At 40.3% G+C, this 27,255-nt stretch overlaps 1 protein-coding gene across 1 annotated transcript in view; it reads right to left on the minus strand.

Moving 5' to 3' along the window:
- Positions 1–6,474: 6,474 nt before the first annotated feature.
- fam163ba (family with sequence similarity 163 member B, genome duplicate a) overlaps positions 6,475–27,255 on the minus strand; it is a 32,943-nt gene continuing 12,162 nt past the window's right edge. Inside the window, exons 2-3 of the mRNA XM_071533182.1 lie at positions 13,936–14,051; positions 6,475–6,912 (exon numbers count right to left, since the gene is read on the minus strand). Of these exons, the coding sequence (XP_071389283.1) occupies positions 6,475–6,912; positions 13,936–14,028 (531 nt within the window). The 5' untranslated portion in view covers positions 14,029–14,051. The remainder of the gene's footprint in view (positions 6,913–13,935; positions 14,052–27,255) is intronic.

Here is a 27,255-nt window from a genome sequence, read left to right on the forward strand (position 1 = left end):
TGGTGTGGAGACATACCGAAACAGAATATACACAGTACTGACACACAGGACCTCACACAAAAAAGTACAGTGAATGTAAGACATGCTATGGACAGGGACTATGGATATATATATATATATATATATATTTCCTGTAAGCAGTGTAATATACAGTAGCTATATGGTTGGAGCTGCAGAGGAAATTATTCTGTTGATGCACTGTGCCACAGGGAAGTTATACTAAATCTAATGTGATACATAAAATGTGCAAGATTATAAAACCTCTTTGGTGATAATAAATAGCATGGTATAAAAATTCTGACTGTAGATAGTGAGAAAGCACCCAGAGATTGTAGAGGTTTGAGGAGAGTAAGACTTAGGAGGGCTGGTTAAGTAGGGTGACAGCTGTCGGCAGGAAACATCTGCTAGATTTGTTAGCTTTGCAGTCATACTTAGGCATTTAGCTGACACTGCTATCTAGAGCAGCTTACACTGAGTGGTCAGGCAGAGGTGTGCTGCCTTCAAGGATAGTTCAACAGGAAACACAGCTGGACAGTTTGGCTGTTGCAGGGATCGAACTTGTGACCTTTTAGTTATGAAGTGGAGGGAAATGCTGGTCAGGACTGTTGAGGTGGACAATGATCTTGGTCTCTATGGGCAGATACCATCAATCATCTCCAACCTCAGGTTTTAACGTTCACTTTCAACACAACGCCAGAACCAAAAAAGTGTATACAAATGTGTTGGTCCATAGAGGATAGGGAGGATGATGATCTTCCCCAGTTTCTAACATTTTTCTTTAAAAAGTAGGTTGTTTAGTCTTGAGTACAATAGACTTTTGGGCCATACGCTTTTACCCTGCAATTGGCCAGTCACCAGCGTGTAGCTACTATACTTATACAATACTATATATTTACTATAATATATACTATATAACTTGTTTCACATCAGGAGATGGGCACATTTTCATGACTGGACCTGAAATTGGACATGAGATATGCCTGTTCAAATTCTAGCCACTTTTAAGCATTTTAGCCAACACCATGTGCCAATCAGCTCTCAATAGGGCCAATAGGGCTGCCCTTCTACCACTGGACCACGTTTTGGTAAAATGTGCAGGGCGGTTATGTCTAAACTGGAAATGAGCTCTCCAGTGCCCATGTTGTTTGATGGAGTTACATGAATCTGTTCAGAAGTAATATGCCTTTTTATGAGAAGCCACGGCCACTGGCCACACCCCCCTTCTGCCAATCGATGTGAAAAGTGAATCCCTTGCCCCATGGTCATGACCAAACTTATCTTGCTAACTGACAAACATCCCTGTCCAATTCCGTTGGACACCACCTAAAAAAAATCAACCTCACCCATCATATTGTTACAGTATCCCAACTCATTATCTTATATTGTATTGTATTGTAATGTAGGCTATTGTGTTGTGTGGACCTTACTCCCACGGTGGCCATTTTTACGTCACTCTACAGAGCAAGTAGCCTAGGCTACAGTCCACAGTGTCCTACTGTTGTGTACCAAGTGCACATCATACAAACGTCAAGAATCGGACAAACATTTATAATTTCTTGGATTTCCCACTGACAAATGTATTGAAAATGAATGGATCTCAAGAATCTGGAGGGATGTAGATTCACATTTTAAGGTAATACGACCCACTATTGCTAGCTACTGGAATCTAGCCTAAGTAGCTAGCTAGTAGCTTACTAGCTAGTAGCTAACTAGCTAGTAAGTTAGCTAACTTCTCTACTAGACTGAAACTGTCATTGTAGCCTAGTTGATCTTCCTGAGACTGCTAGCTAATTTGATAAATATTATTTATCTGAAGTCCTCATTTATGTGAAGTAAGACTAGTTTTATTTATATGCCAATCTGCCGGACACAGTTTCCTACTGCAGGTGTTCAAAATAGCCACTGTGGAAATAAAGTCACTTTACTGTTCCTAACGCGTTGAAGTTTTGGGATCAACATAATTGAGTTGTACCTGACCCATTCTTTTAGTGCTGTTTCCCAGGAGCGAAGGTACTGGTCGTCATTGACTGCCTCAGATACCGGTGTGTTGTGCTTGTCTATAGTTGTGAGCAGTGTCCTGATTGTTCTTTGTTCTGTGTAATAGGCTGTATCACTTGCAGTGTTTTAGTGATAATCAATTCTATTGTCTATTTCTCTACCACTTGTAATTTCTATGACACTGTAATCTTTTCTATTCTTCATTCAATTTAGGTATGTTGTCTGGTGATGATGAAGTGGGAGATATTATACAGTAGACAATGGACAGAGAAAGGCCATGAGAGGTTGGGATTTGAACTTGAGAGGAAGTAGATACAACTACTCTGCTAGTCCACAGCGAACCTGCCAGACAGGGTTTGAACCTCAGTCTAAAAAAGCTATCATCAAGCAATTCCAGCAGCCAATGCAGAAGCCCCTCGTTATTTAGCTGTGTTGCATCTATCTTCCACTAATACTCCACTAATAAACCTATGCTTTTTGTTAAGTAGAACTGAATTTGAAAATAGCAGTAGAAAAAGCTTGTGTTGTTCAATGAGCTCGTTCTGGGGATCATTACATGCAAATTCTAATGACTGTAAAGAGAATAGTTGAAAATAAATTCCCAAACAATTCTTCCTGGGGGTGGAACAATAGCGTAACAGTGATTCGCTGCTATTTGCAATCCACGTAGAAATAAATCTGAGTTTGAAGATAGCGACATCAAAGGGAATCCATCATAATCTCAAAGGTTTTTCATGTCTCAAGCAGTGCTATTGTATTAATGCCATCACAAAATGGCTATTCATGTCTCTGCCAGGGAGGCCTTGGTTTTATATCGGCTCCACTACGCCTCCATCTCTCCCCGTATGCTGTGGTATGTGCTATTTCTCATTCATTAGGTCTGACTCATCCTGTTAATAACGGCCTCTATTTCCTCTCTGAAATAGTTTTCAGTTGTTTTTATTGTATGAATAGTCTGCTTGCTTCGCTGACTCACTCGCTGTGTTTATCGTCAGACTAAAGCTTCCCATTCTCATCTCTTAGCCTTCCTGTTCAGACGCCTTTTCATTGTGACTATCACCTCCTCGCCTCTAACTGTCAGGTTGGTTTATCGTCACGCTTAAGCTTCCCATTCTTGTTTCTTACCCTTCCCGTCCAAACATGTTTGCTGTCACGACTATCACCTCCTTGCCTAAGGGCTGACTGGAACTGTGGGCAAATAGATTTTATAGCTGTCGTCGTGGTTACAGGCTTTACAGTACTCTGATGTTACAGTTTTGTCTGAAAATTCTGATCTTTGACTTTGAAAAAAAGAAAAGACCTATTTTGTCTTCCCAGAGTAGTTTCACTTAAATTATTATCTCTGTCTCAGACACACCTGTGAGCTCTCCAGTAGAAGCTGCTTCTACTTTTGGCCACTGCTGGCCATATCAAATTTCATCCTCTGAGCCTATTAGCTTCCTCAGCAACAAATGGACATATGCACCAAACAAAGCAGAAGTAGAGTGTGGTTTTCAATCTATCTGGAGACAAATTCATCTTTTTTTTACAACCTGATATTGGTAAATGCCTTCTTCCTCATCCTTATCCTGTTGTCTAGACAAAACAGAAAGTGTTCATTTAAGTTATTTTCTAAAAGACAGCTGGCGACAAATGGCCAGACTCTGTCTGTCTATGGCTTTGCTCTTTGTGCCCTGGTGCTGGCTGCCCTGTGCACATCTATTTATGCAGCCAAGCACAGAAATATCAGCTAAATGATATTTACCCTGTGTTTATCAGCTCACTGAATAACATAATCCAGGATGATGTACCATGCTTTTAGTTGAATCCACTGTACAATATTAAAGCAGAGAGAGGGCTAGTGTCCTGTCCTGGATGTCCACTGGTGAACTTTTATATCAAGAGGCCTCACTGAGCAATATCCAAACATGAGATCACATTTATCCAAAAATCTATTTAAATGTATAAAACACTTGGATCAATTGTTTCACTTCCCCAGTTCATCACAAGTCACAATTTAATATAAATTTGAACTACGAGAAAGGTCCTCCCAGCATTTGTTAGGATTTCTAATGATGGATGACATGAATGGCATCAAGTATCCAGACCGGAAGGATTTTCCACACCATTTTATTAGCAACAATGTGTTTGTTAGTTATACATTAGAAACAAGGACAGAAACATTTCTGCTGTACTGTACTGAGTCTGGAAAACCAGCTGGATCATAAAACAATGCAAATAATTCAAATACTTCAAGATAAAAGCAACACTGCATTTGAATACACCAGTAATAATAATAATCATAATAATCATAATAATAATAATAATATAGTATTTAATATATTTCTCTCATAATTATTTATGGCACTAAATTTCCTGTGCAACTGTCATATAGTTTGATTTTCAAAAAGAAAGAAAACATAGCATTGAGAACTCTGTGTGTGTGTGTGTGTGTGTCTGTATGTGTGTGTGTGTGTGTGTGTGTGTGTGTGTGTGTGTGTGTGTGTGTCATAGTGTGTTTGCATGACAGCACATGTCACAAGAGGAAAAACTATTGAAAAAAAATCACTCACTGTTTCATCCTCTGGGAAAATAAATGAGCACGATTGTTGATCAAATCAACAGAGAGAGAGAGAGTGAGAGAGGGGGGGGGGGGGGGGCAGCTTTCACCACCCGTATGGGGGGAGGAGGGGGATCCAAGAAGGACAATAACCCACAAGAGATCCAATCAGCTTCAAGGCCCTCACCCAACCACCAACCTTCCCTCTGTTGAAATCTAAGCAATAAATAATTTCACTCATTAAATGTGTGTCCTGTGGCTATAAAATTCAGCCACTGCTCCTCCTGTCAGAATAACATCCCTCCAGGCATGTTAGCCAAGCGCAGAAGATACAAACAATCCCAAGAAGGAACTGTCTGAGTACCACAGAGCAAGAGCAAATATTTCCCAGTCCAGCGAGTTGAGAGAAGAGAGAGAGCAGTGTATGCTATGGCCTGTTAAATATTTATAGATGTGCCTTTAAAAGTGAATTAATCTTTAGCCCATGAATCCATATTTCAATAAATCAGAGACAACACAAGGAATGGGGTGAAGAGTCCACAAACTGAAACTTCAGTGAAGAACTATAATGAAGATCACATAGTAAAGATAAAGTGTTTCTGTAGAAACTTTTTGCTGTTCTGTCTGCCACCTACACCTGTGTCGATGCCTGTTCTACATGAGCCTGTGTTTTAGCAATAATCAGTAATACTAATATCTCAGAGGAGTAAAATAAACATTTACAAAACAACTGCAAACCCACTTAGGCTTTTTCATACCATCTGGTTAGGCCAGCTCTTTGCATTAACTCATTTAGGGTAAATTGGCACATTTGTAACAATAAAATCCCCCCACCCTTTACAATATATATTTAAAATGTTATTGCAACCCAGGATTGGGTTCAGTATATATAGGGGTAACAGAATGTTTTTCTTTGTACGGAGTCAGAACTCTGGTATAACAATTATTCCAGTTACACACGCACGCACGCACACACACGCACACACACACACACACACACACACACACACACACATGCAAATGCAATAATTCAGTCCCCTTTGGCACCTAGTCCACCCTACCTGTAAGAACAGAGAGGTCTTTCTCTGTTGTACAGTAGTATACACTTTGTCTTTTCACCTTAGAGAAAGCAGCCTCGTGGCAAATTTGGGCATCTCTATAAAAGGATGTGGAAAAGGATCAGGGATTTCCATCTTCGGTGAGCCCTTTGTGTTTTAAGATATTATGGATATTAAGTTAAGTTTGTCTAAAATGTCTCTGGGTGGCAGCTACAATGTGAAGTCCCCCATTCTGAGCCCCATCCTCCTCTCGTTTTCCCATTCTTGTTGAACGATATTCCATAATCTGTATAATCTGTGGATAGAGGAACAGACAGATCCTCCAATCACAGGAGAGAGAACCAATGGGCTTCTCCTTGTTCTCCACATATTTTGTTTTTAGCAGCTATGGCAGAGAGAAAATCCTTGCCGATTATGTAATTTTGACATGGTGGGAATCTATCTTTCAGGCCATAGGTAGAAACCAGAGGGATACAGAAATTTTTAATCAAATTTTTAAAACAAATTCATTTCCTATTGGTAAAAAAAACAACTATTCAACATAAAACAAATTGAGAAGTTCATGTTGTTAGTAATTTAACAGTTTTTTTTTGTTTTCTACTTTGTACTGTATTTTGGCCCAACTGTAAGGTCCTGGCCGGACCTAAATTATTTTAAGAACAGCATAGTACCTTTTGAGAAGCCTTTCCTGAGTGCCATCTGAGTCTTCTATTCCTGCAAGAGGTGACCGGCAGAACCAGGCCAGACTAGACCAGACCATACTAGACTGGACTAAACTGGTGAAGTTGGCAAAAGCACTGGCCGACTCTATCCCAGCCCAGCCTAGCCCATCCCAGTCCACTTCAGCACAAACCTGCCCCAAGTTCCAACCTCCCCCAGCTAAACGTCAGTGCTGATGCTACAGCTGCGTGTGAACATGTCCCTCATGGTGACCGACCGGGAGAGGTTGTGTTTGCGGTAGTTCGATATGTTTACAGGCACTGGCAGGTCCAGATCCTGCTGCTGGACGCTGCGGTAGCTGATCCGGTCGCCTCCGTTCCTCAACCCATCTGGCTGGTGGTGGAGCTGAGGCTGAGGGGGCTGGAGGTAGAACGGCAGCTCATAGTGTGTACAGGATGGGCAGAAGGTCTGTGAACGTGTCAGTTTCCTGGCCAGCGGAGGGGTGGAGAAAAGGGCCGGGCCATTTGGGACGGACGAGGCGGCGGCCGTGGCCGCCACAATGTTGTGATTGGAGTGGACCGGCGGGAGGCGGGATGTAACGGCAAAGTCTGGCTCCTCCTCCTCCGACTCGGACTCTTCCTTCTTACAGCAATAATACTGGATGGAAGGGAAGGGGGAGTGCGGGGGGGGGATGTTGAAAGATGATGGGGAGCAGAGATGAGAGAGGAAGAGGAGAGGGTAGAGAGAGGCAGGGAGGATAGGAGGGAGAAGGAATGGAAGGTGCAGGAGGGAGGGAGAGTGGGGGAAATGTAAGAGAGATGAGATGAGGGAAAGAGGATGAGGGAGGGAGACAGGGAGTTAAAAGGAAGCACAAGAGAAAGAGAAAGAGCAATAAAGACAAAGAGGAAGGGGAGAGATAAGAGAGAGGGAAGGACATTCATTATATTGAAATGTCAAAATCTGCATGGTCATGGTCTCAGTAATAATAAAGCAAAAGAAAAGCAAAAGAAACCATTTGGCAAATTGGTTTACCTGTGCTATCTAGTCAGTACACTCTAGGTCAGCTTCCATATTATTATCACAACAATAACAGCATGTAGTAGGACTATTTTACAATGTTTGCAGCCAGATAGCCAGAGTTAGTCTGTGAATTTTGAACAGTTGCGTGACAAGCATTAACTGACCCTCTCCCTCCTTTTGAAAGTCACAGAGCCTCACTCTTTTCTTGCCAATTTTCTTCCCAGCAGTGACAATGTCCTTCCACTCCTCTTCTTACCCTTGATAAGCCCTGTCCATCAGGTCCACTTGTTGAGATGCTCTCAGTCTCACTCCTATTTCAAACAGCCGCTCTTACGAATCTCATTAACCTCTAATGAATGCCATCAACAGACATGACGAGTTTGCCTGAACTGCTTAGGATTGCTTATGTGCAAATCAAGAAAATAATGTGTCTCACAATCAGAGTGAATTTAAAATTATCTTGCATCTTGCAATTATCTTAAATATGAATGAGGAGGGTGCTAAACCCTTTGTCAAGGTACTGAGAGACCCAAAGCTTAAAAGTAAGTCTGCTATATAACACAACATTAGGAATTGTGCTGGTCAAGAAAGTCACAAATCACTAATGTCCTCTCATAGAGATCAGAAGGCTTTTCCACCCACAACCATGAGAAGCATTGATCCCTCTATTTTAGTAATGCCAGAACAGACAAGCCAGGACCCCTTGACAGACCTCTCCAAGGGAAATCAGCAGCATTTTTCACATCCCTCAGGGGGACGTCAGGGATCCCCTCTTAATTTTCTGCAGAAATGCCACATCCCTCCTCCCCACATCATCCAAATTCCAGAGATATCGGGTCCCTCCTCCACTGCCTCCGGATACAGAAACTTCATGTGTCTCCCTCAGACCGGTTTCCAAAGTTTCCAAGTCCCTCCATTCCAGATCCAGAGTTGCCCAACATCTTCCAACAACAACATCCATCAACAACTTCCTTTCTTATTCAGAGCTTAAAAAGATGCCAGGTCCCTTACACGACCTCTCTATTTTGTGTAAGCACTCACTCGCTCACTCAACACACTCTCTTTAGAGAGGACATCTCCCTGTACCTAACCCCACTTTACTCCATTTCCCCATGTTCCTGAGGCTCACTTGGCTGTATATCCTAGATGTGGACTCAACAATATTTCATCAAATGGAGGTGTTCTCCAACCCACCTGTCCCTATAGAGGTCCATGTGACTCCTCTCAGTGAGACTGCAGAAGTTGAAGGCAAATGAGTGTTGTACTCTGAAGATATAAAACGGTTTGTCTGTGATTATTTTTGTGTTGTTTTTTATCATTCCTTGCTTTTCTCTGTATGAATCTTAATCTCATTACAGTAAATACAGACCAACTATCACAGCAAATAAACTTGATATTTTTTAAGGCAAAAGTAGATTCTGCATTTCGCAAAGCGTTTTCCAATTTAACAAGGATGTGAATCTATGAAAGCTATATTTGGCCCACAAAATGTAACTTTCAAATTCTTGAAAATCTTGGCATCCTGCCAGCTAATATCAAACCATCTTTGGGCCTCACATTTGATTCTGCACTGAAATACTGTATGAGAATCAAGTCCCAGGAGCTGTTGGGTTTTGTTTCTACCAATTGAGAAATATCTCTAGAATTAGGTCATTTCTATCCTTATCTGACTTGGAGAAAGTTATTCAGGCCTTTAATACCTCTTGTACTGACTACTGTAACTCCTGTCTGCAAGTTCAGAATATAGCAGCAAGGCTTCTAACTAGAACTGAGAGGAGAGATCATATAACTTCAATTATAGCTATGTTACCTTCGCTTCCAGCTTCCAGCTGATTTTGGAGTCAATTTTGAGATGTTTTTTATTATTATGTTATTATTTTTAAGGTGGTAAATGGCTTGGACCCAGCTTAGTTGGAGCTTTTGAATCTCTGTTTGCACAAGTTCAGTTTTAGATCTACAGATAAAGCTTCTTGATGTCCTGTTCTTACCTCTAACTATTTTTATACTGTGGCTATTGGTAATGTGCTGTCTCAGGTAATCTCACGTGATCTCCCCTTTTCCTATTTCTCGGGTCCTCCTCCACAAGGGAGGTCCACCTCCCTTGCTTAATTATTTGTGTGCTTATATAGAGCATTTATAAACTTTTATAAACTAACATTTTGCATTCAAGGAACTTCCATTCTGTTTATTTTTTTATTTATACATGGGCTACCTTGGAAGAGCCTTCCCCATTGTTTTTTATGTGGCTAACCAGCCTGACGAAATATGTGTAGCAGGCTCTGTATCCGAAAACTCATTGTTATGAACTTGCATTTAACTGACTATGTTTAACTTGCATGTGCCTTTGCTCCCATTATCGTATAGTGGTATTGTTAATTTGTTAGTGAGGAGTGTCCACATGGTTTCTGGATTTTGTTAAGTGGGCCTTAAAGAGCCTGAAGTATCAGCTGTCCTTTTGTCTTCAGTTTGATGGTGTATCTATTGGTTGCTGAACTGGTGAGCAGACTTTCAAGCCTTTTTGTGTTATCATATATGTTAAATATTGTATATTAGATTGTCAGTCCAAGTCTTCCCTTTATCATAGCTGATTTTTAATGTTAATGTTTTGTTCTTTTTTATTTTATTGCATTTGGTAACTTTGTAAAAGTGCTATACAAAGACAGTTATTATGAATGTGCTGTAATTATTAAGCTATTAAGAATCTGTCTAGAGGCACACAGGTTCTCAAGAGACTAGATGGCGGGTAATTAGCTAAATGTCAGAACTGTGTAACCTACTTTAATTCATCCTACACTCTCCACAGCTCCATACTGGCTTGAAGACGGCTGCCATGGTACCTTTCAAAGCAAACTCAAGCAAATACGAATACACAGAAATCTTCTGCTTGTGCTCATATAACTGCAGAAGTGTTAGGGGAAATAATAAGGGAAAATTCCCTGTCAGGCAAGGAGAATGCCTTGCTTGTAATGTTTCTTATATTTATCAAAACCTGTCTGTTCAGCCTCAATAACTATTTCATACAGCTACATCTACCTTTCTAAGAAGGCTGTTAGTTCATCAGTCACAATCAAATATTTGAAAAGATGTTGTTGATTTTCTACATGTTCTGGAGGTATAGGACCTATTACCCAAATCAGTGGGCAGCCTGTTTGGTTTATGTCTTAGGAAAAGGACTTAAGCGTTGACATGGTTGGTTTGTTTCTTACTGTCCCTGCAGCCTGCATCATGTTGTGATGATTCACAGTCAGTACTGATAACAACATCTTTTAAAAGTTTTAATTCCCGTCTTGATACTCTCTTATGGGCGACTGATATAACACAATAGTGCTTCAACCTATATCCAGTTGATGAAAGCTTTCACACTGCTGTTCTAAACACCGGGTATTGGGTAGGTTGGGCAGGAAAAATCCTCTGGTGCACAGCAGCGGTTTGTTTGGAACAAATAGGAGAAGAACTTGGTAGTTAGCATGAGCAGCGATAACCAACATGGCTGAACTGAAAAAAACAAAAAAGACCTATAGAAACATCAGACTTATATATATCACACTACTGGAAACACTTTGATTGACAGGTGATCTCTCACAGCCCAAAGATGTCGCCAAAATCAAAAAAACAAGAATGTTGCAGATTATCACTTAGGGAACAATTTTTTAAGTAACTGGTACCTTAAATTGGGTAATCTGAAAATCAAGAGAAAAAAGAAACAACTGACTGGTTTTTGACTAAAACTGGAAATTTTACATGAAACTGCCAGCTGCTACAGCATTAGGTCCCTGTAATTTAGATAAAATATTTAAATATTCTTGGAAGATAGATTAACCATTTAAAAAATATGGAAGGTTTTGTTTGATGTCTTATAAAATCAGTATCTGGGTATCTGGAACAAAAGTTTAAAAACCAATACTGAAAGGATTTTTTTTTTTCATTGCGAGTGGTATCAGAAGGAACCTCTATGATCAATTTATTATGCTCCCTCAAGGAAAAAATATATTTTTCATAGCCCTGGACTAACAGAAATTGATATGATTTTATCTGTGACAAACAATTGGCTAGTCGTTGAGACCAATAGCGTGTTAGGAAATTATTAGGTTTAAGTCTGCATAAAAGTACATGGTAATGTAGGTGAGTATATTTATTGTTAAGAGTGTGTGTGGAGGGGGGTGTTTCTGGGACCTCTGGTGGTGTCAGGGCCCAAATTCAACAAAACATCTGTGATGGGAGGAGCCCACTTGATAACCCCAGTAACATGCCCACACTCACACACTCAACCCTGTAACATTTTGATGAGGTAGCTAGTGAAAGGTGCAGATGGTCCTGTAGATTCATGATGCCGTAGCCTGATGTCCTCTAGTCACCACTTGTGGGTTAGTGCATCATTTTTTAACATCTGAATTGGGCTTCTGTATGGATGCTCACCTGGATTATGGTACGTTACATCCTGTGTATTGGTAAACATTTCAGCAAAGCAAATAAAGCGTGCTCAATATTTCCCAAATGTTCAAATGAGAAAGCACATGCTAAGGACAAGATAAAGTTGCAGTCGGATCTATTTTCTGAACCTTGATACCAAGGACGAGTTTCCATGCAGAAATCCATTTCTCTTCTTTCTACAAACCACATCCAGCTCAATCCCTATAGGTGTGGAAATGCCATTCAGCAATTGAAATCTGTGTGATAGCTACAAGCTACAAGTAGGTTCATTTTTGATGAAAAAATGATTACACAATTTTGTCCTAAAAGCATTGCACTTGTCTCTTTGCACAGAAATGCTCTGCCTCCATGCAAGTGCGTGGTTGTGGGTTGGAAATAGTTTGCCTTGAGAAACTACTGATTCAGCTACTGAGTCAAAAATGTCAGGAAATTATGCATCTGTACTGTATGAATGCTGAAGATTAATTTCATCATATTTATTACATGTCATGAGTGAGGCAGCATTAGTAACTCTGACTCTGTTTATTTGAAGTCAGAATAGTATTTTTACATTTTAGTCTGCTTCTTGTCACATAGATTTCAGTCAAAATTGAATTCTATTTCTCTCCTATGACATCTATATTGGCTGCAATAAACCTGCTAAAAGTTTCCAAACAGTTATCAAAATGCTTCTATGGAAGATGGGCTGAAGGGAGGCAAAGGACATAATAAAACGTGATGAATATGTTTTTATGCTCTTTTATCAAATTGTATGCCTTTTAGCCATCTAACAAATGTAGATTGGTCATGTTTGTCATCGACAAAAATGTAATATCATTTTTTTTTCAGCTGAAATCCATGGTGTCTGGTTATATTATATATTTTTGTATATAGGTGTTGATTAATAGTGTTAAGTAGATGGTACAGCTGCACAACATGGAGTGGCTTTAGGGGAGAGTTTAACTCTGCTGAGCAAAGAGGCACAGAATTCAGAAAATGAAAACTATTGGAATCCCATCAATTAAAAAAAAAAACGACACAACCCTCTCTTGAACTGGACTGAAAATAAAATAAAGCAGAATCCTCACCCAAATGGTTCCATATTACCATATTCCATGGACCGTATACATTTTTAATGCGCCCCTGTTGCTAAACCAAAATGCCCAGGGGATCAGTTTGTTGCAACAGAACTGGTATAAAATAGAAACAAACTCACACACTGGAGTAGATAACAACACACTGGAATAAATAATGCTCCCCTGTGGTTTTATTAGTATGACAGTATGCAGCACCTGGCCAAGACGTGCACAGATCCTTCTAATCCGTCTGTCACAGCACAGCCCCGTCAGCAGCCTGCATTCAGCCAAGACGGACAGTAGGATAACTTTTTCACCAAGTAATTTCCATAACGTGACCTGACCCTTGGTAGGGGATGATATAGAAATCTGTAACACAACTAATGTAACAGTGTTCAGCAAAAAGGATCAAAGGAACGGTTCTCTCAACTTTGAGACTTTTTAGAGGAGACTGGGTGCGGAGTCGAGACATACTCAGGAGGAAATGCTGATGAAAGCCAAGTGCTAACACATGTTCATTTTTTTGCTTACTGCTGTGAATTAAAAAGTATTGAAACTTATTTTTGTGAGTGCAGACATTGCTTTTATTCCTCACAGTGCTGTAGCAGCCATGACCGTACCTGAAGCTGCACCAGTGGATCTCAATCCTGCTCCTTGGGACCCAGAGCGCTGCTGGTTTTCTATTCTACCATTAATCACCTGGTGTCCCAGGTGTAAATCAGTTCCTGCTTAGATGGCTGGGCCACCACTGACCTACACAGTGCAAACATGATGCACAGCTGGAAGACAAAGTAGTTCGATGTGAATTCATAACGAAAAATACTTGAACTCCCTGTGTTAATGTGTGTTTTTCTAAAAACAAAAACAGGCTTCTTGAATCCTACTTTGGAAAAGCACTGCCTGTTTTTGAGTTGCTAGAGTTGTTATACAACTTTTTTTTTCACAAATATGAATTTGAGGCCTCAATGAACACCTGATCTAGAGCGAAAAGTGGGTAACACAATTTTACAGGTTTGTGATTAAAGCAACAATATTTGATTAATCTGATAATCCTATGACTATCGACTAATTCCTTTAGTCGGTGACAGTCCTTATCTGCAGTTTTACAGTAAATATGGAAACTTTCACTAGAAATAGCAGAATGTAACAGACTGAAAAGCAGGCGTGGCCTTACCTGCAGCCTGCAGTAGCACAGTACTGCGATGATACAGAGTAAGATAACTGTAGCAAGAATTCCACCTGTGATGACCACTGTCCCGGCTGTCATTCGAATGCCTCTCCATCAACACCCTGCAGACAGCGAGAGAGGGAGAGAGAGAGAGAGAGAGAGAGAGAGGGAGAATGGAAAAGAGTAGTAGCAGTGGAGGCAGAGAAAACAGGAGCAGATAGGCAGTAGAAAGAGGAAAGAAGGAGCGAACGAGGGAAGAAGAGAAGGAAGAGAAAAAAAACACAATTCATCAGTGCACTGAGTTCATTAAGTGGATTATAACTGTGTGTCATCTCAGTGTGGCTTATTGAATTATCCACCAGTTAGGAGACGTGTAATAGAATCAACCTACAAATGCTGCTCATAATATAGACCGATCCCAGATTGAAACACATAGAAACAGAGAGAGAGACAGTGTGAGAGAGGGAAAGAGACAGTGAGAGAGAGAGACAGACACTATCAACAGCATTCAACAGAGGGGAACAGCAATAAAGTTGAGACATAGAAATGACAGGGAGGGCAAAGAGGTAAATGGATGGAGGAATTGAGGAGAGCTGAAGTGATTGAGCAGGCAGTCGAAACAAAGAGGGAGGGAGCAGTGAAGAGACATGGAGCGAGAGAGAGAGAGAGAGAGAGAGAGAGAGAGAGAGAGAGAGAGAGAAAGGAGGTCAAGATGAACTGAGCAATAAGGCTGTTGAAATGGATGGATAAAAAGGTGGAGGGGGATGGAGAATAAGGTGGTGTGTGAGATAGATGGAGGACAGATGAAACAGAAGCAGAGGTGGAAGAGACGGATAAGACGGAGTGAGGGACAGGATGATGAGATGATGGACCGAGGTTAGATGGCAAAGAGAGAGGAGAGGAGGGAGAGAGCAACAAGAGATAAAGATGAAATGACGATGAAGCAACAGAGGAGGATAAGGAGACTTAAAGGATGGAGAAAGGTAGCTTGGTTCCAGACTCCTGAATCGTGTCCCGCCCACTCTCACTCATCAGATTTTGTCGAGCGATTCAGAGAGTCTGGTGTTGCTCTAGTCAACGGCTTGTTCTCAATCAACAGCATTGTGGGTGGGGCTAATGTTTGAACCGTTTTTTCTTTGGTGTTTTGGCAGAATAATATTTGTTGAAATCACCCCCTTAACCAACATACTGTCTTTGCAAAAGCAATATTTTTGTCAAAATCTACTGATATTCTTTGTGAAATATGTACGCACACACACACAGAAAACGGCTACTAGGAGGCAATCTCAGGCTGAATAATGGAGTGGTGAGGAAATGGACATTCAGTGTGAATATCAGGCTACGGGTGAGGAGAACAAGCAGTGATGATAAAAAGATGGTGGAGAAAAAGAGAATGCATTTATAAAAAAAAAGTTTTTAAGAGTGAGCATGAAACAGAGAATGAGAGAGGAAGAAAGGTACAGAGAGACGGGAGAGACAGTGCAAGCGAGAGAGAAGCAAAGAGATAGAAAGAAAGATCATGACCTTTATGGCATCAATCAGCCGGAGGTCTCCTATTGGACAGCAATGGGTGACCTGTGAACCCTGACCTTAAACAAGAGGTCACAATAAAGACAATGGAGACGCTGACCCTGAGTAAATAACATGTTTGGGCTCATTTTCATCAGGCTCTGCAGAGTAGCAGCGCTGATCTACATTCATTGTTCGTAGCCCCATGACTAGATACTAGATTATACAAGATGTCAGCACTCTCATTTTGCATTAATAATACGAGATTGAGACCTGAGTAGCCTACTTTATCACCCCTAACAGTGCATAATGAATATAAACTCTAATTCTTAACTCAAACAATCCTGTGTCCTTGTAATCCTTCAGCTCCTTTCAGTAAATTCTCTAAAGGGATTTAAGCATGAAAAATGTATTTGTTTCAATCTATTTCTCAGGTACGTCTGGCTTCCACATGCTCTCCTTTTGCTCGCTTCACAAAACTCTCTCATCTCATCCATTATCATCTATAAGGCAGAATTGCTTCTAGCAGGGTTGGTGTCATTTCAGTCCAGTCCAAGTTGATATTACAATAGTAATATATATGTTAGAGTTCAAACATAGGGAAACTTTTGCCACACAGAGGTTCACATATTAAATCCATAAAGAAATGACTGAGAGTGAATGCTACAGTATATCATTAGTACATTTATAGCAGTTTGAAATGATTGACTTGAGAATGAGTTGACCTCATTCCTGGTTTATTAGATCAATGGTTCTCTTTAATTACCCCTTTTCAGTCTGTGGCAGCTGAGTTACCGGAAGAAGCCTAGAGGCTTTCAATATTCTTTTCTTCTCACAAGAAATGTACATTCATCTCAAACATGATAATATATGTCATTTGTATAGTGGAAATGTATTCTGTTTTTTACTAATTTTTTACTTTATTGCAAAAAATCTGCCTTCCTACTGTACATAGTGGGAAGGTGTTAGAGACCCTCCCATAACTGAGAGGTTGCTGGTTTGATTCCTGTAACAGCCAATGTGTGTCCATCACAAACCACATGTCCTGTCAAAGTGTTGATAGCTTGAATCCTTACCGGATCACTCATTGTAAGTTGCTCTAGATAACAGCATCAGTTAAATGCCAAAATTGTACTTGTAAGCTATTTGCTATTATTGATGCTAATTCGATTTACTTGAGAATTCATTGCGAAATCTTGCGAATACATTTTACAGCCACAGGAATGCAGGCTCTGCAATGCTCCTAATTTATGCCATGCATCTCATTCTAGTTGTTATGACTTCCCCATGGTACACTGGACCAATTCAATTCAATTCATTCAAGTAAGCTTTATTAGCATGAATGGGAGAGGGAAGAAGCTTTGGCAATACTGCTGCATTTCAGTAAACCCCAAAGCAGTTACTGTAGTCCATTATATTTATATCCTACTCTACATTCTGAGGAATTATGTTATCATAGAAGTGTATCATATAGGTATAAAAGTAAAAAAAAAAAAATGCAGTGAATACAAGAATTGAAGTATAGTACAAAGTGAAGAAATCAAATACAGAACATATAGACACAACAACACACAATGTCACATTATGTTGCTATTATCTAAACAGACAATAAAAAATTTAAATCAGAATGAAAAATAAATAAAATAAATAAACAAGTTGGTTAGCCTGGTATCCAAAACTGCGATTCATAGGGGCTGGATACCAGGCTACAAGTTGGTAGCATACTGAGACAAACTTTCCAGAAACATACACAGTCTTTTCCTCTTCATCTAATCCTGCTGGACGTTCAATGACATTAGAGAGAAGAGAAAAATCTAGAGCAAATTTTTGATAACCGGAGTAGTATTTGCCTTTTATTTCCACATATTTTAGACATTCAAATAAAAAAAAGAATTCTGTCTCTTTCTCATACAGTTCACAGCGACACCTCTGTTCTCTAAGCTCCCAAGATTTTGGCTGTCTCCCTCTCTCAATTTCAAGGGTGTGAATGCCGAGTCTTGGTTGAGGTAACACTCTCATTTCATTGGTATTTCGGATACTTAGACGCTTTGCCAGTTGTATCTGACGGTTTAAGTCATTTTTTTTTGTGAGATGCAAAGCTGTCTTCCCATTCCATTCCATGCATCTTTGATTTAGAATCAGGTTTTTCAGCTGTGGTGTTTGAGTTATACATTTTTGCCAGTTGATTCTAACTTTCCATTATTCCTGTGAACTTCTATATCAGAGTTCATAGCATTAGTAGACAGAGCTTTGAATCCTTGTCTGCTTGGTTAGATGTTGCCAGTACGTTATATATCTTTTCTGTATTTCTGTGCGTAAGGGGAAAAGTTCTGCTTTACATGTGTTGTTTGAAGTATTTCTACGGACAGTCAACATACAGTAGATTTTCAGAATTCAAGCTGAAAGGCCAATGCTCCATTGGCCACTTACTACACGTCCCTCTACAGCTACAGTTACAGTGTATCACATGCTGCTCAAATTCACACAGCTTGTAGATTGAAGTGAAATGCATACTCCACACTCTGTAGTTTGTCTTGCAGTGTCCCTTTGCCACTGTTGTCCTTGTAACTTGCGTGCGTCAGTACTGTGAAACTATAACGTGTCAGTAAGTCTATGCAGCTATTTCACCTGCACAACTTACTCTGCATGAATTGTATTGAATTGAGATTGAAGTGTTTTATATTGGGAGAAACCTGACAGATGTGGCTACAGACCCTCCTTCCCTTCATTACAGCCACAATCTGGAAGTGTCATAGGACCACACCACCACCACCACACTGCATTGTGGATAATTGCCTGAAACCAAAAATAGGGCAGCAGGCTTGTTGCTAAGCTATGACTCAATGGTGCAAGCCATTATCAGTAGCAAGCACACAGCCGCATAGACCCGTGTTGTCAAGATCTAACTCAACTGTGACATGGACGCGCCTTAAAATAGAAATACTGAGCAAAATAGAGCCGACAAAGCCATGACCCAAAACATGCAACATTTTGAGGTAAAGCAGATCAAAAGCCATGTCAGCAAAAGTGATAGCATAAGTATTTTTAATGGTATTATTGTTTCCTGCTACCCCAGTATGATAACCACATTTACTCTGTTTCAGTTGCCACTTCCTAAACCTAGTGCAAGCGATTTTCTCCATCAGCAACGTCTTCAGATGTCGCTCTTGTTTCGTAGCCTACTTGTACACACTCTAAAATAGAAACGGACAAATCTAAAACATACCAGGGTGTGTACTATTCACCAACTGACTGACAGCTCTAACCTCCTGACCCTAAAACACCTTTAAGACCTTGACGTAAAGCATGTTAAATTCCTCTGTGGGTAACTTGTCCAAACCATATTAGCTTTCATTGTGATATGTCTCTCCAGAGACCTTCTACAAAGTTAGCATGGATTGGACTGTCTCTACAGTATCTATCTGACCTGTCTACAAACACAACACAGCATTTCCTATTCCCCCTTCAGGCTGGGATAGAGCTGGACTCTAATCCAATCTACAGGCCACACAGCACACAAACTGGATCAATATAAAGATGCAGAACAAGAGCAGATATTTTTGGCCTTAAAGTTAAATGTTAAACTCGGAGGACATTTGGTGATCTGTATGGATTTTGGATTCTGGGACAATTTTTGCACCAGAGGAGGAGGGGAGGAAAATCTTGGCTTTCACGTCTGACATTTAGGTCAAAATTTTGGAATTTATATGACAACAAAATTGGATTGATTTATATGATATTTACATGATAGCTCTATAATCTTATATAGTCTTTTTTTTTTTTTTTTTTTAGAGTTTTGTGAATATAAAAGGACAAATTAGGTTTGTTGTATGTGAAAGCTAACATAAAAACTTTGTCTACTGGTAAAAGCACACATACATATATATGCAAAAATACAATATTTTGTTCATACAGCCATATAATTGCTGGTTTATAGGTAAGAGGAATAGTGCAATGCCACACTGCTTATCTATATCCTCTAATACTGTTTGTAAATGCTATGAGCAGTGCTTCCTGCGCAAGTATTGAGCTGTTTCTACTCCTGGTCCTACTCCTTAACCTCTGACCTTTCGCTAATAGCATGCATGCTCAATCAGAACACACACACATTTACTTTTACTAGTACTACTAGCTATAAAGTCCAGATAGTGGGTTTTGGAATAAATTGATGCTTTGATGAAACATGGCAGACACAAGGATAGAAAAATTACGCACACCAAAGAATGAAAACATGTGAACCCAGTCTCTCTCTCTCTGTCTCTATCTCTCTGTCTCTCTCTCTCTCTCTCTCTCGCTCTCTCTCTCTCTCTCTCTCACACACACACACACACACACACAATTCAGGCACACAATACACATGACAAACACAGAGAAACTAAAAAAATATAGACATGTTTGCAAAAACTAATGCAAGCAGCAAGTGACAAAGGAAAACTCATTACTAAAAGACTATCTTAACCATCCTCCAATCACCCCTTCCCACACACACACACTCACACACGTGCACACGCATGCACACATGCATACACACGCAACATTAGTCACTGTGCAGTGTAGGCAGGCAGTGTGTGTCTCCTGGGGCCCTCTTAATCAGATCAGTGTGTGAGGGATGTGTTGCAGCAAGGCGACGAACACTGTTAATTATTTAACGCGCGCACACACACACACACACACGCATGCAAAGGCAGAAAAGCCCGTGTGGAGGAATGCTAACTGAAAAACATTTGCATGCACAGGGGAACGTGTGTAAATCTGCATTGATTCTCACATGCACATGTGTGGACAGTCATACATACAGTACATGCACACACATCAGACTCCAGTGTGAAATAATAATGGACAAAACTTGTCTGCTCAGCTGCTTTTGCAGGTGTTTGTCCACTGGATAGACAAAAGCTTCAGATTCGCACACACACACACACACACACACACACACACACACACTCATACACACACGCACACGCTTGTAATAACTGTAGTACTAGCTAACATGCCCAGACAGTGGGCTTTGGAATAAATTGCCACGCTTTGATGAAACATGGCAGAGATCACAGCGGAGGTCTTGCTAGGAATAATGGCTGCTGACAGCCATTCACTTGAATGGGGAGAAGTACACAGTAGGGGGTGGATGAAAGTCATACACAGGAGACAATAACATGCCCCCAGAACAATGGGATGAGCTCTATTACAACTAGAACTGTCAAAGAGTGATTTCACAGACGCACACACACGCACACACACACACACACACACACACACACACACACACACACATACACACACACACACACACACACACATGCACACACACATGCACACACGCACGCACACACTCACAGAGTTGTGCAGACACAGAAACTCCCACGCAAACTCTATTCATATTGACTAAGATTTACTGTTAGCTGTTATTTCATTTAAATCTTTCAGGCAAAGCAGCAGCCAAACCCGACTTTACAGACCAAATAAAGGGAAAAATGACTTTTTTTTTATGTTCCTACACACAAGGTTCTCCAAGGACATGATACAAGCCAAGAATTCCATAAAAATCATGCCTACAAGACAGCTGTGCACAAAACAGCCCAAAATCTCATTTTGTTTAAGTCTCAGTGAATTATGGCTTCCACCTGCACCTGGGAGTGTAAAATTGCGACTGGCATTTCTACGAGCGTTCGCGTTTCAATGCTGGGAGCTGAACTGAACTCTATTAGTGTCAAAAAAACGATCCAAGCTACATTAAGTATGGTGATAAAATCTGTTTGACTACAGTCTTATCTCCTCAGTGATTCTTTGTTTTTGTCGCTACCTTTCAGAAATACTGTGCAATCAATGAGCATTTGTCTAGTGTTTGCCAAAATGATTAACAGTTAAACTTGCATAACCCATATTTCATTTTTATCAGCGGAAATTAAATTGAACTAAACTCAGATTACCATTCCACGTGTTCTTCCACACTTCTATCATCGCTTGCTACAGCTTGGTGTCTGATACAGGTATGAAGCATAGTGAGGACAGTGGAGCCCCTCTGAGCTGTTTCTTTGAAGCACAACATGTCTTGGTGTAATATGTTTGATTATGTGTGATAAAGCCCCATGGTGTAAACTGATAGTGAATCAGATAAGCGTCTGTATTCAACCTTCCTGGTCACATGGTGCAGATGAGCACAGGGTTTGGAGTTCAGTTCGAAGCCAGCATAGAGGAGGGGAAGGAAGGGGAAGGTGGGATAAGGGAGCAGGTTAGGGTGGGGAGGGGTGGGTGGAATAAAAGGTTAGGTTGGGGTTCAGTTGGAATAGGGGTGAGTGGGTAAAGATGGGGAATGTGGGTGGCAAGCGTATAATAATTTTTCTAGGGTTAGGGTTAGGGTTTTTTTTCTTCTTTGAACTACACTGTCTGCTACCTCTATATTTTGTGCACAAATCTAAAACTGTGACCAAAACAGTTGTGCACAAATTCTTAAATATTCAACACTGGTTAGACTGCAAATCATGCACAGATAAAAATACAAAAAAACAAATCATGAAAAACACCAAAGTATATTGCACTCAATTTTATGCCTCCATTTAAATTAGCACCTAAAGAGTCATTTTGAGCATGGAGCACTCTTCATCAGACATGGCAATACAATTTATTACACCAATGATGTTGAAACCTAAATGCATGAGTAAATTCTCCAGAGAAAAGGAAAAAGCAAATAAAAAGGACCTCCACACACTCAAACCTACTGTGAAAAATCAGCAAATAAAACACAAACATGACATAGCCCCATCTTGGGCTATGATGTTATGGAGTAACACCGATTTGACTGGATAGTCCACTTAATCTGTTCCCCTCCATTAAACTGGGTCCATTTGGCTAGTTTGTTTCAGAGGACGTTTACCTCCTTATCATGGTTATTTTTGACAAGTGTGGAAGTGAAATCATGTCCTGTTTCAAAATAAGTGGGACCGCCTGACAGACCTGCTTTCGACTCGACTGCAACTGAGACACGTTTTGTTTCCCATCTTACTTAACTTTTGACTTGAACCTCTTTACCCCATTTAGGGGCATAGGGTGTCCACCAGAGCTCGCCATCTCACTCTCTTCTGGTTACTAGGGTGGCCTGCTTGATTCAAGTGAGAATAATTTCCGGTTTCGGTTTCTGCAACTGAGACACGTTTTGTTTCCCATCAGTCTGAGAACAATTGTGCCGAAACTAGCACCAGATAAACATCAGAAATGTAAACACAGCCATATTTTGTTATCTACTACCATAGTTACTTCCTTCACGTGCCTTGCCTGTCTATTCACAAGAACCCTAAAAGAATTTTGTGTCAAGAATCAAAACAAGACAGATATCAGTTGACGGTTGTCAGCTGTGTGAAACCAAACGTGTGAAACCAAAACGTGACAATTATACAAACGGGACAGGGTTTGTTTTTACACAAGGTTTCGGAAGAGATTTTCAAAAGGATTCAGTCAGAAAGCGCCCTAAAGACTCACTGAGAGACCACCACTCACATTCTCACACACTTTAACTGTTTCCATTTGAACACAAGAAGCAGTACAGACACACAACAAAACATCCCTCACATCCCGCCACTTACACAGCAAAAAACTGAGGTACACCTTTTTTTATCGGCTCACAAATTCCTCCTGAAGCCTTGTTACCAGTCCCAACATGATCCTCTCTGGCTTCGCTGACCCCGACTACAGCGTCTCGTTCTTGTCCCTCTTTCAAGCTCCCAGCTCGGCCTGGTCCAGCAGAAAGTTCAGCAGGCACACCTTCCTTTCCTTTTTGCCACCTTTTCTTTGTGCCACCTCCCTGCCTCATCCGACTGCTGACTGGCACTGAGCAGCTTAGCCCGAACCCCAACACTGACCTTCACTCAGGCACCAGGCAAATCCCAGAGAGAGAGAGAGAGAGAGAGAGAACCTGAAATTCAGTTCCATCCAGGTTAGGGATAAAATAGAGTTTGAATGTGTACCGTTTTAACTATCTAAGGCTAAAGAGCTAAGCATTCAAGTGTATGATTTTAACTGATGGAGAGAGGTGAAGCGAGAAGATTGTGAAGGGACGGATGGAGAAGAGGGAGAAACTATAGCTCTCTGAGAAGCCATGAAGGAGGCCAGGAATAGTTTTATCACCTGTATGTGTCCTGGTACTGCCTGGGCAGCATTTCTGTAATTACTCCCCCAGTGAATGATATATCAAATAAATGGCTATCAGCTAGTATGAATGTAGCACCATGAGGATGTTTGAAAAAACTTAACTGTGACCTGGGGGTCTCCTCATTTAATTATACAGCCTGCTAAATGTCTCCCATTCGTCTGGATGACCTTGCTTCTGTGTTCTTCCAGTTCACATTGCTTAGTAATGTAAGAAGCTCCCCTTTTACTTTAAACGTGTCCTGCATAGGAACACATAGTCCACCGTGTCCAAGACAAACTGTATTTTATGATGATGGTTTTTGAGATTTCCCTCCTGGGACTCACATTTTCAAAAGAACTCTTTGTGGGTCCCAAGCCGTTTACTGTATTTCGGGGGCTCATCTATAAAATGGACAATTATGTTTAGGGCTACTAACCAAATAGCCTTCAATATTTTTTCGTTCTACTTTGCAGAATTTGAAAAATGCTGTGGCAGCATAATGTAGTCAAAATTATAGAAAATTATGCCTTTTCAATGAAATATCATCACCTGTTTCTCAAGAATAATCAATGCCGCTTTGGGTTCTGTCCCAGTTTTTGGATAAAACTACCACAGGAAACCAAGAATATTGATTTAGGGAAAATGCATGATGTTCCCTCTAAAATATTCCCCTCTAGCAATACTGAGTCGTGTCGTGGATGCTCAAGATTATACTTGCAGTATCAGGCCGTGCAAATACTTGAGTGTAGGCAGCCTCTAATGAAACTGAACTCCTAACCTTGGTGGTGCAAGATGCTTTAACAACAGTGCAACAAAGGAGGACCAGCACTTAAGATTTACTTTACTGTAGTGAGCATTCCATTTTTTTCAGTATGTTTTCCAGACAGTGAAAATAGACGGGTAAATTGAGGACAGAAATATGAAAGAAGACAGAATTAAAAAAACATTTTCCAAAAAATTTGTTTTGGCACTTTTGGCAAGCCAAGTGGATTTAATAAGTGAAATCAGTATTGGGTCATACTGTAGCTTTCACCTGTATTCACCTGAATCCGTGGAAAGAGCAGGTGTTCCTGACATTTTGTACAGACATGTAATAGCGCAAGGCTCAGCGCAGCCCAATTAAGTGCTGTATTCAACCCCATGAGCACATCACATTAAGAAGAGTTATGTGAAGATGCTATTAAACCAGAGGCTGAATCACATCAGTGCCTCAGGTAATGCATCTTACATCAGTGGAAGAGAAGAGGCATGACGTTTAAACATATTTAATAGTGTGTGTGTGTGAGAGAGAGAGAGAGAGAGAGAGAGAGAGAGAGTGAGAGCCTGTGTTAAGTGAGAGGCACACCTCTCATTTCACTGCACTCTTAAAAATGATCCATCTATCTATCTATCTATCTATCTATCTATCTATCTATCTATCTATCTATCTATCTCTTTTCTACCAGAATTGCCTTTATCCAAGAATAGTTCAGATAATCAGCTTTCACTTTCAAAATCTCTCAGAAACATTTCATAATGACATCTTGTCAGTCTACCACTTCCCCACCTCCTCCCCCCCTCTGCCATACCATGCCCTACCCTCCGCTGTGTAAATAATACCACCAGTCTGTGTGTGACAGGGTATAATCTTGGCACCAGCAGGAGCTGAAGTTGGCGATATTACAGTTCTTTGAACTTCACAGTTGATGGATCGAAGTACAGAATTCTTGGCCTGGAAACTGAATGAAGCAAACGGTGAAAAGGTGTCCTCAATGCACTTCTACTCCCATCGTAGAAATGCGTGCACAAGCCTGAAACAAATCAGGGCGTTAATCTGGCCTTTAGGCTTGGAAGAATAACCAACTTGTTGCCACTTTGAACAATAATCCTATTTTCCAGAGCGCACAGTCTGGCCAAGACGTTCAGAGCAGCCAAGCAGGGTTTTGAGTTCCTGGATAGATTTTGGCTCAGCAGTGTGGAGAAGAAGTAGAAACCCTGAAAATAAATTCAAGCAAAAGGCTATAGGCTCACAGTGAAAAGGAACCTTGGCAGCAGGTGTTGGAACATTTCTGTGTAATGCATACAGAGTAATGTAATGTGAAGTAGCTATTCTCAAATCTTGTATAACCACACAGGCAACAACCATGAAACATTTTTTAAAACAATGCAAATAAAAAATAAAAACACAGTGTTCATACAAAATGAAAGGTTTATGGAAAGCATGCCTACTGACAGTGAACTAGAAAGACAGCAGCAAGATGTTGCCATGTTTCCCAATGTGTGTCAGTAATACTCATAGGGCCATTCTGTTTATTTATTTACAATGTGCAGCAGTTTGACCTCTGTTCTCCATCTGGCTTAAAGCAGGATTATGACCAACAGATAGTCCTATTACTGGTATTTGTAGACTGTCCTGGACTAGTTCTCAAATTTTTCACACTGCATTGGTGAATTATGTTTCTTCTGTTTCATTGATTATATTTGGTGTGCCTCATGACTCAATTCTTGAGCCAATACTGTTTATTAGTTGGCATACCTTTCATTCCCATGCTGAGGATACTCAGCTGTATCTCTTATTTATTTATTTCTCTCTTTATTTATATGTCTTGCATTTTTAATGTTTACTTTGTTGCCATGTAATTGTTTGATTATGGTTTTGAAGTGTTACACAAATATGCATTATTATTGTTGTTCTTGTTATCATTATTATTATTATTATTATTACTATTATTATCAACATTATTTAATCCGGTCAACACTAGGCATTCACCACACACCAAACAAAGCTCAAAAAGAGATAGTGAAAGGTGATTAAAGCATGCATTTAAATTTTTTGTCACTGTCATTGTCAGTTTTCAGTGTGGATTTAGTTGCTGAGGAACCAAAACTGTGCTTGTCAGTAATGAGGAGCTTCACGCTTAATTAATCCTCTACTAATCAAATAAGGACATGTAAAACATTCATGCATCTAAAATCATTTTAATGACATAAAATTAGTAGTTCCTATATTTAAACTCTCTCCCTTCGCCTCTCTGGAAAGATACAGTAGATGAGACATGTCAAAGGAAAAAGCTCAGAAACCCCGAGGTAGCAGGCGACTGAGCAGCGAGGCTGAAAAGTGAGAGAATCCACTGTGTGAGTTTGGTGCTGTGGATTTAATTAGCCACATCCACCGCTAGTTTACTCAGGGAATCGTGGTCAGATATTACAGCAGGCCACAAAGGCAGCTTCTGAAACTGAAGAAAAAGGCAGCTAATGGCTGTGGCTGAAAACAACAGAGACCAGTTTTAGTCCAAAGTATGGAAATCTATCTCATGACTTTGATGGGAGTTTTATTATGACACTGTTATGGAGGCAGAAATGGGTCGTCATACATTGTCCTCAGTTCCTGCTACAATTGTTGGGCTGTTTCTAGCCAGAAGGATTCCTATTAGCCTGTTGTTGTTGAGATTGATGAGGTTGTTGAGATTGATATCAGATATTATTGAGTGAGATGTTTATGGAGTCGGTTTAAGTCTAAGTGTAAGTCAAAAAACGTCCATCTTAACAAGTCGTTTAGTCTCATATTCAGCCTTCAAATCTCATTTTTCTTAACCCAAGAGAAAAATTCTGTCAATGGGTTGAGATCACTCCACTCCTGCAGTTTCACTTGTTTCAGGAATTTTCTAGAAACGAGTGCCAATATCTTGAAACAAGTCAGAACAAGGCAAGTC

This window comes from Centroberyx affinis, unplaced genomic scaffold (genome assembly GCF_046629955.1).
Source record: "Centroberyx affinis isolate AG114_WGS23_722 - 3 ecotype Tasmania unplaced genomic scaffold, CSIRO-AGI_Caff_v1 ptg002334l_1, whole genome shotgun sequence".
NCBI classification, from domain to species: Eukaryota; Metazoa; Chordata; class Actinopteri; order Beryciformes; family Berycidae; genus Centroberyx; species Centroberyx affinis.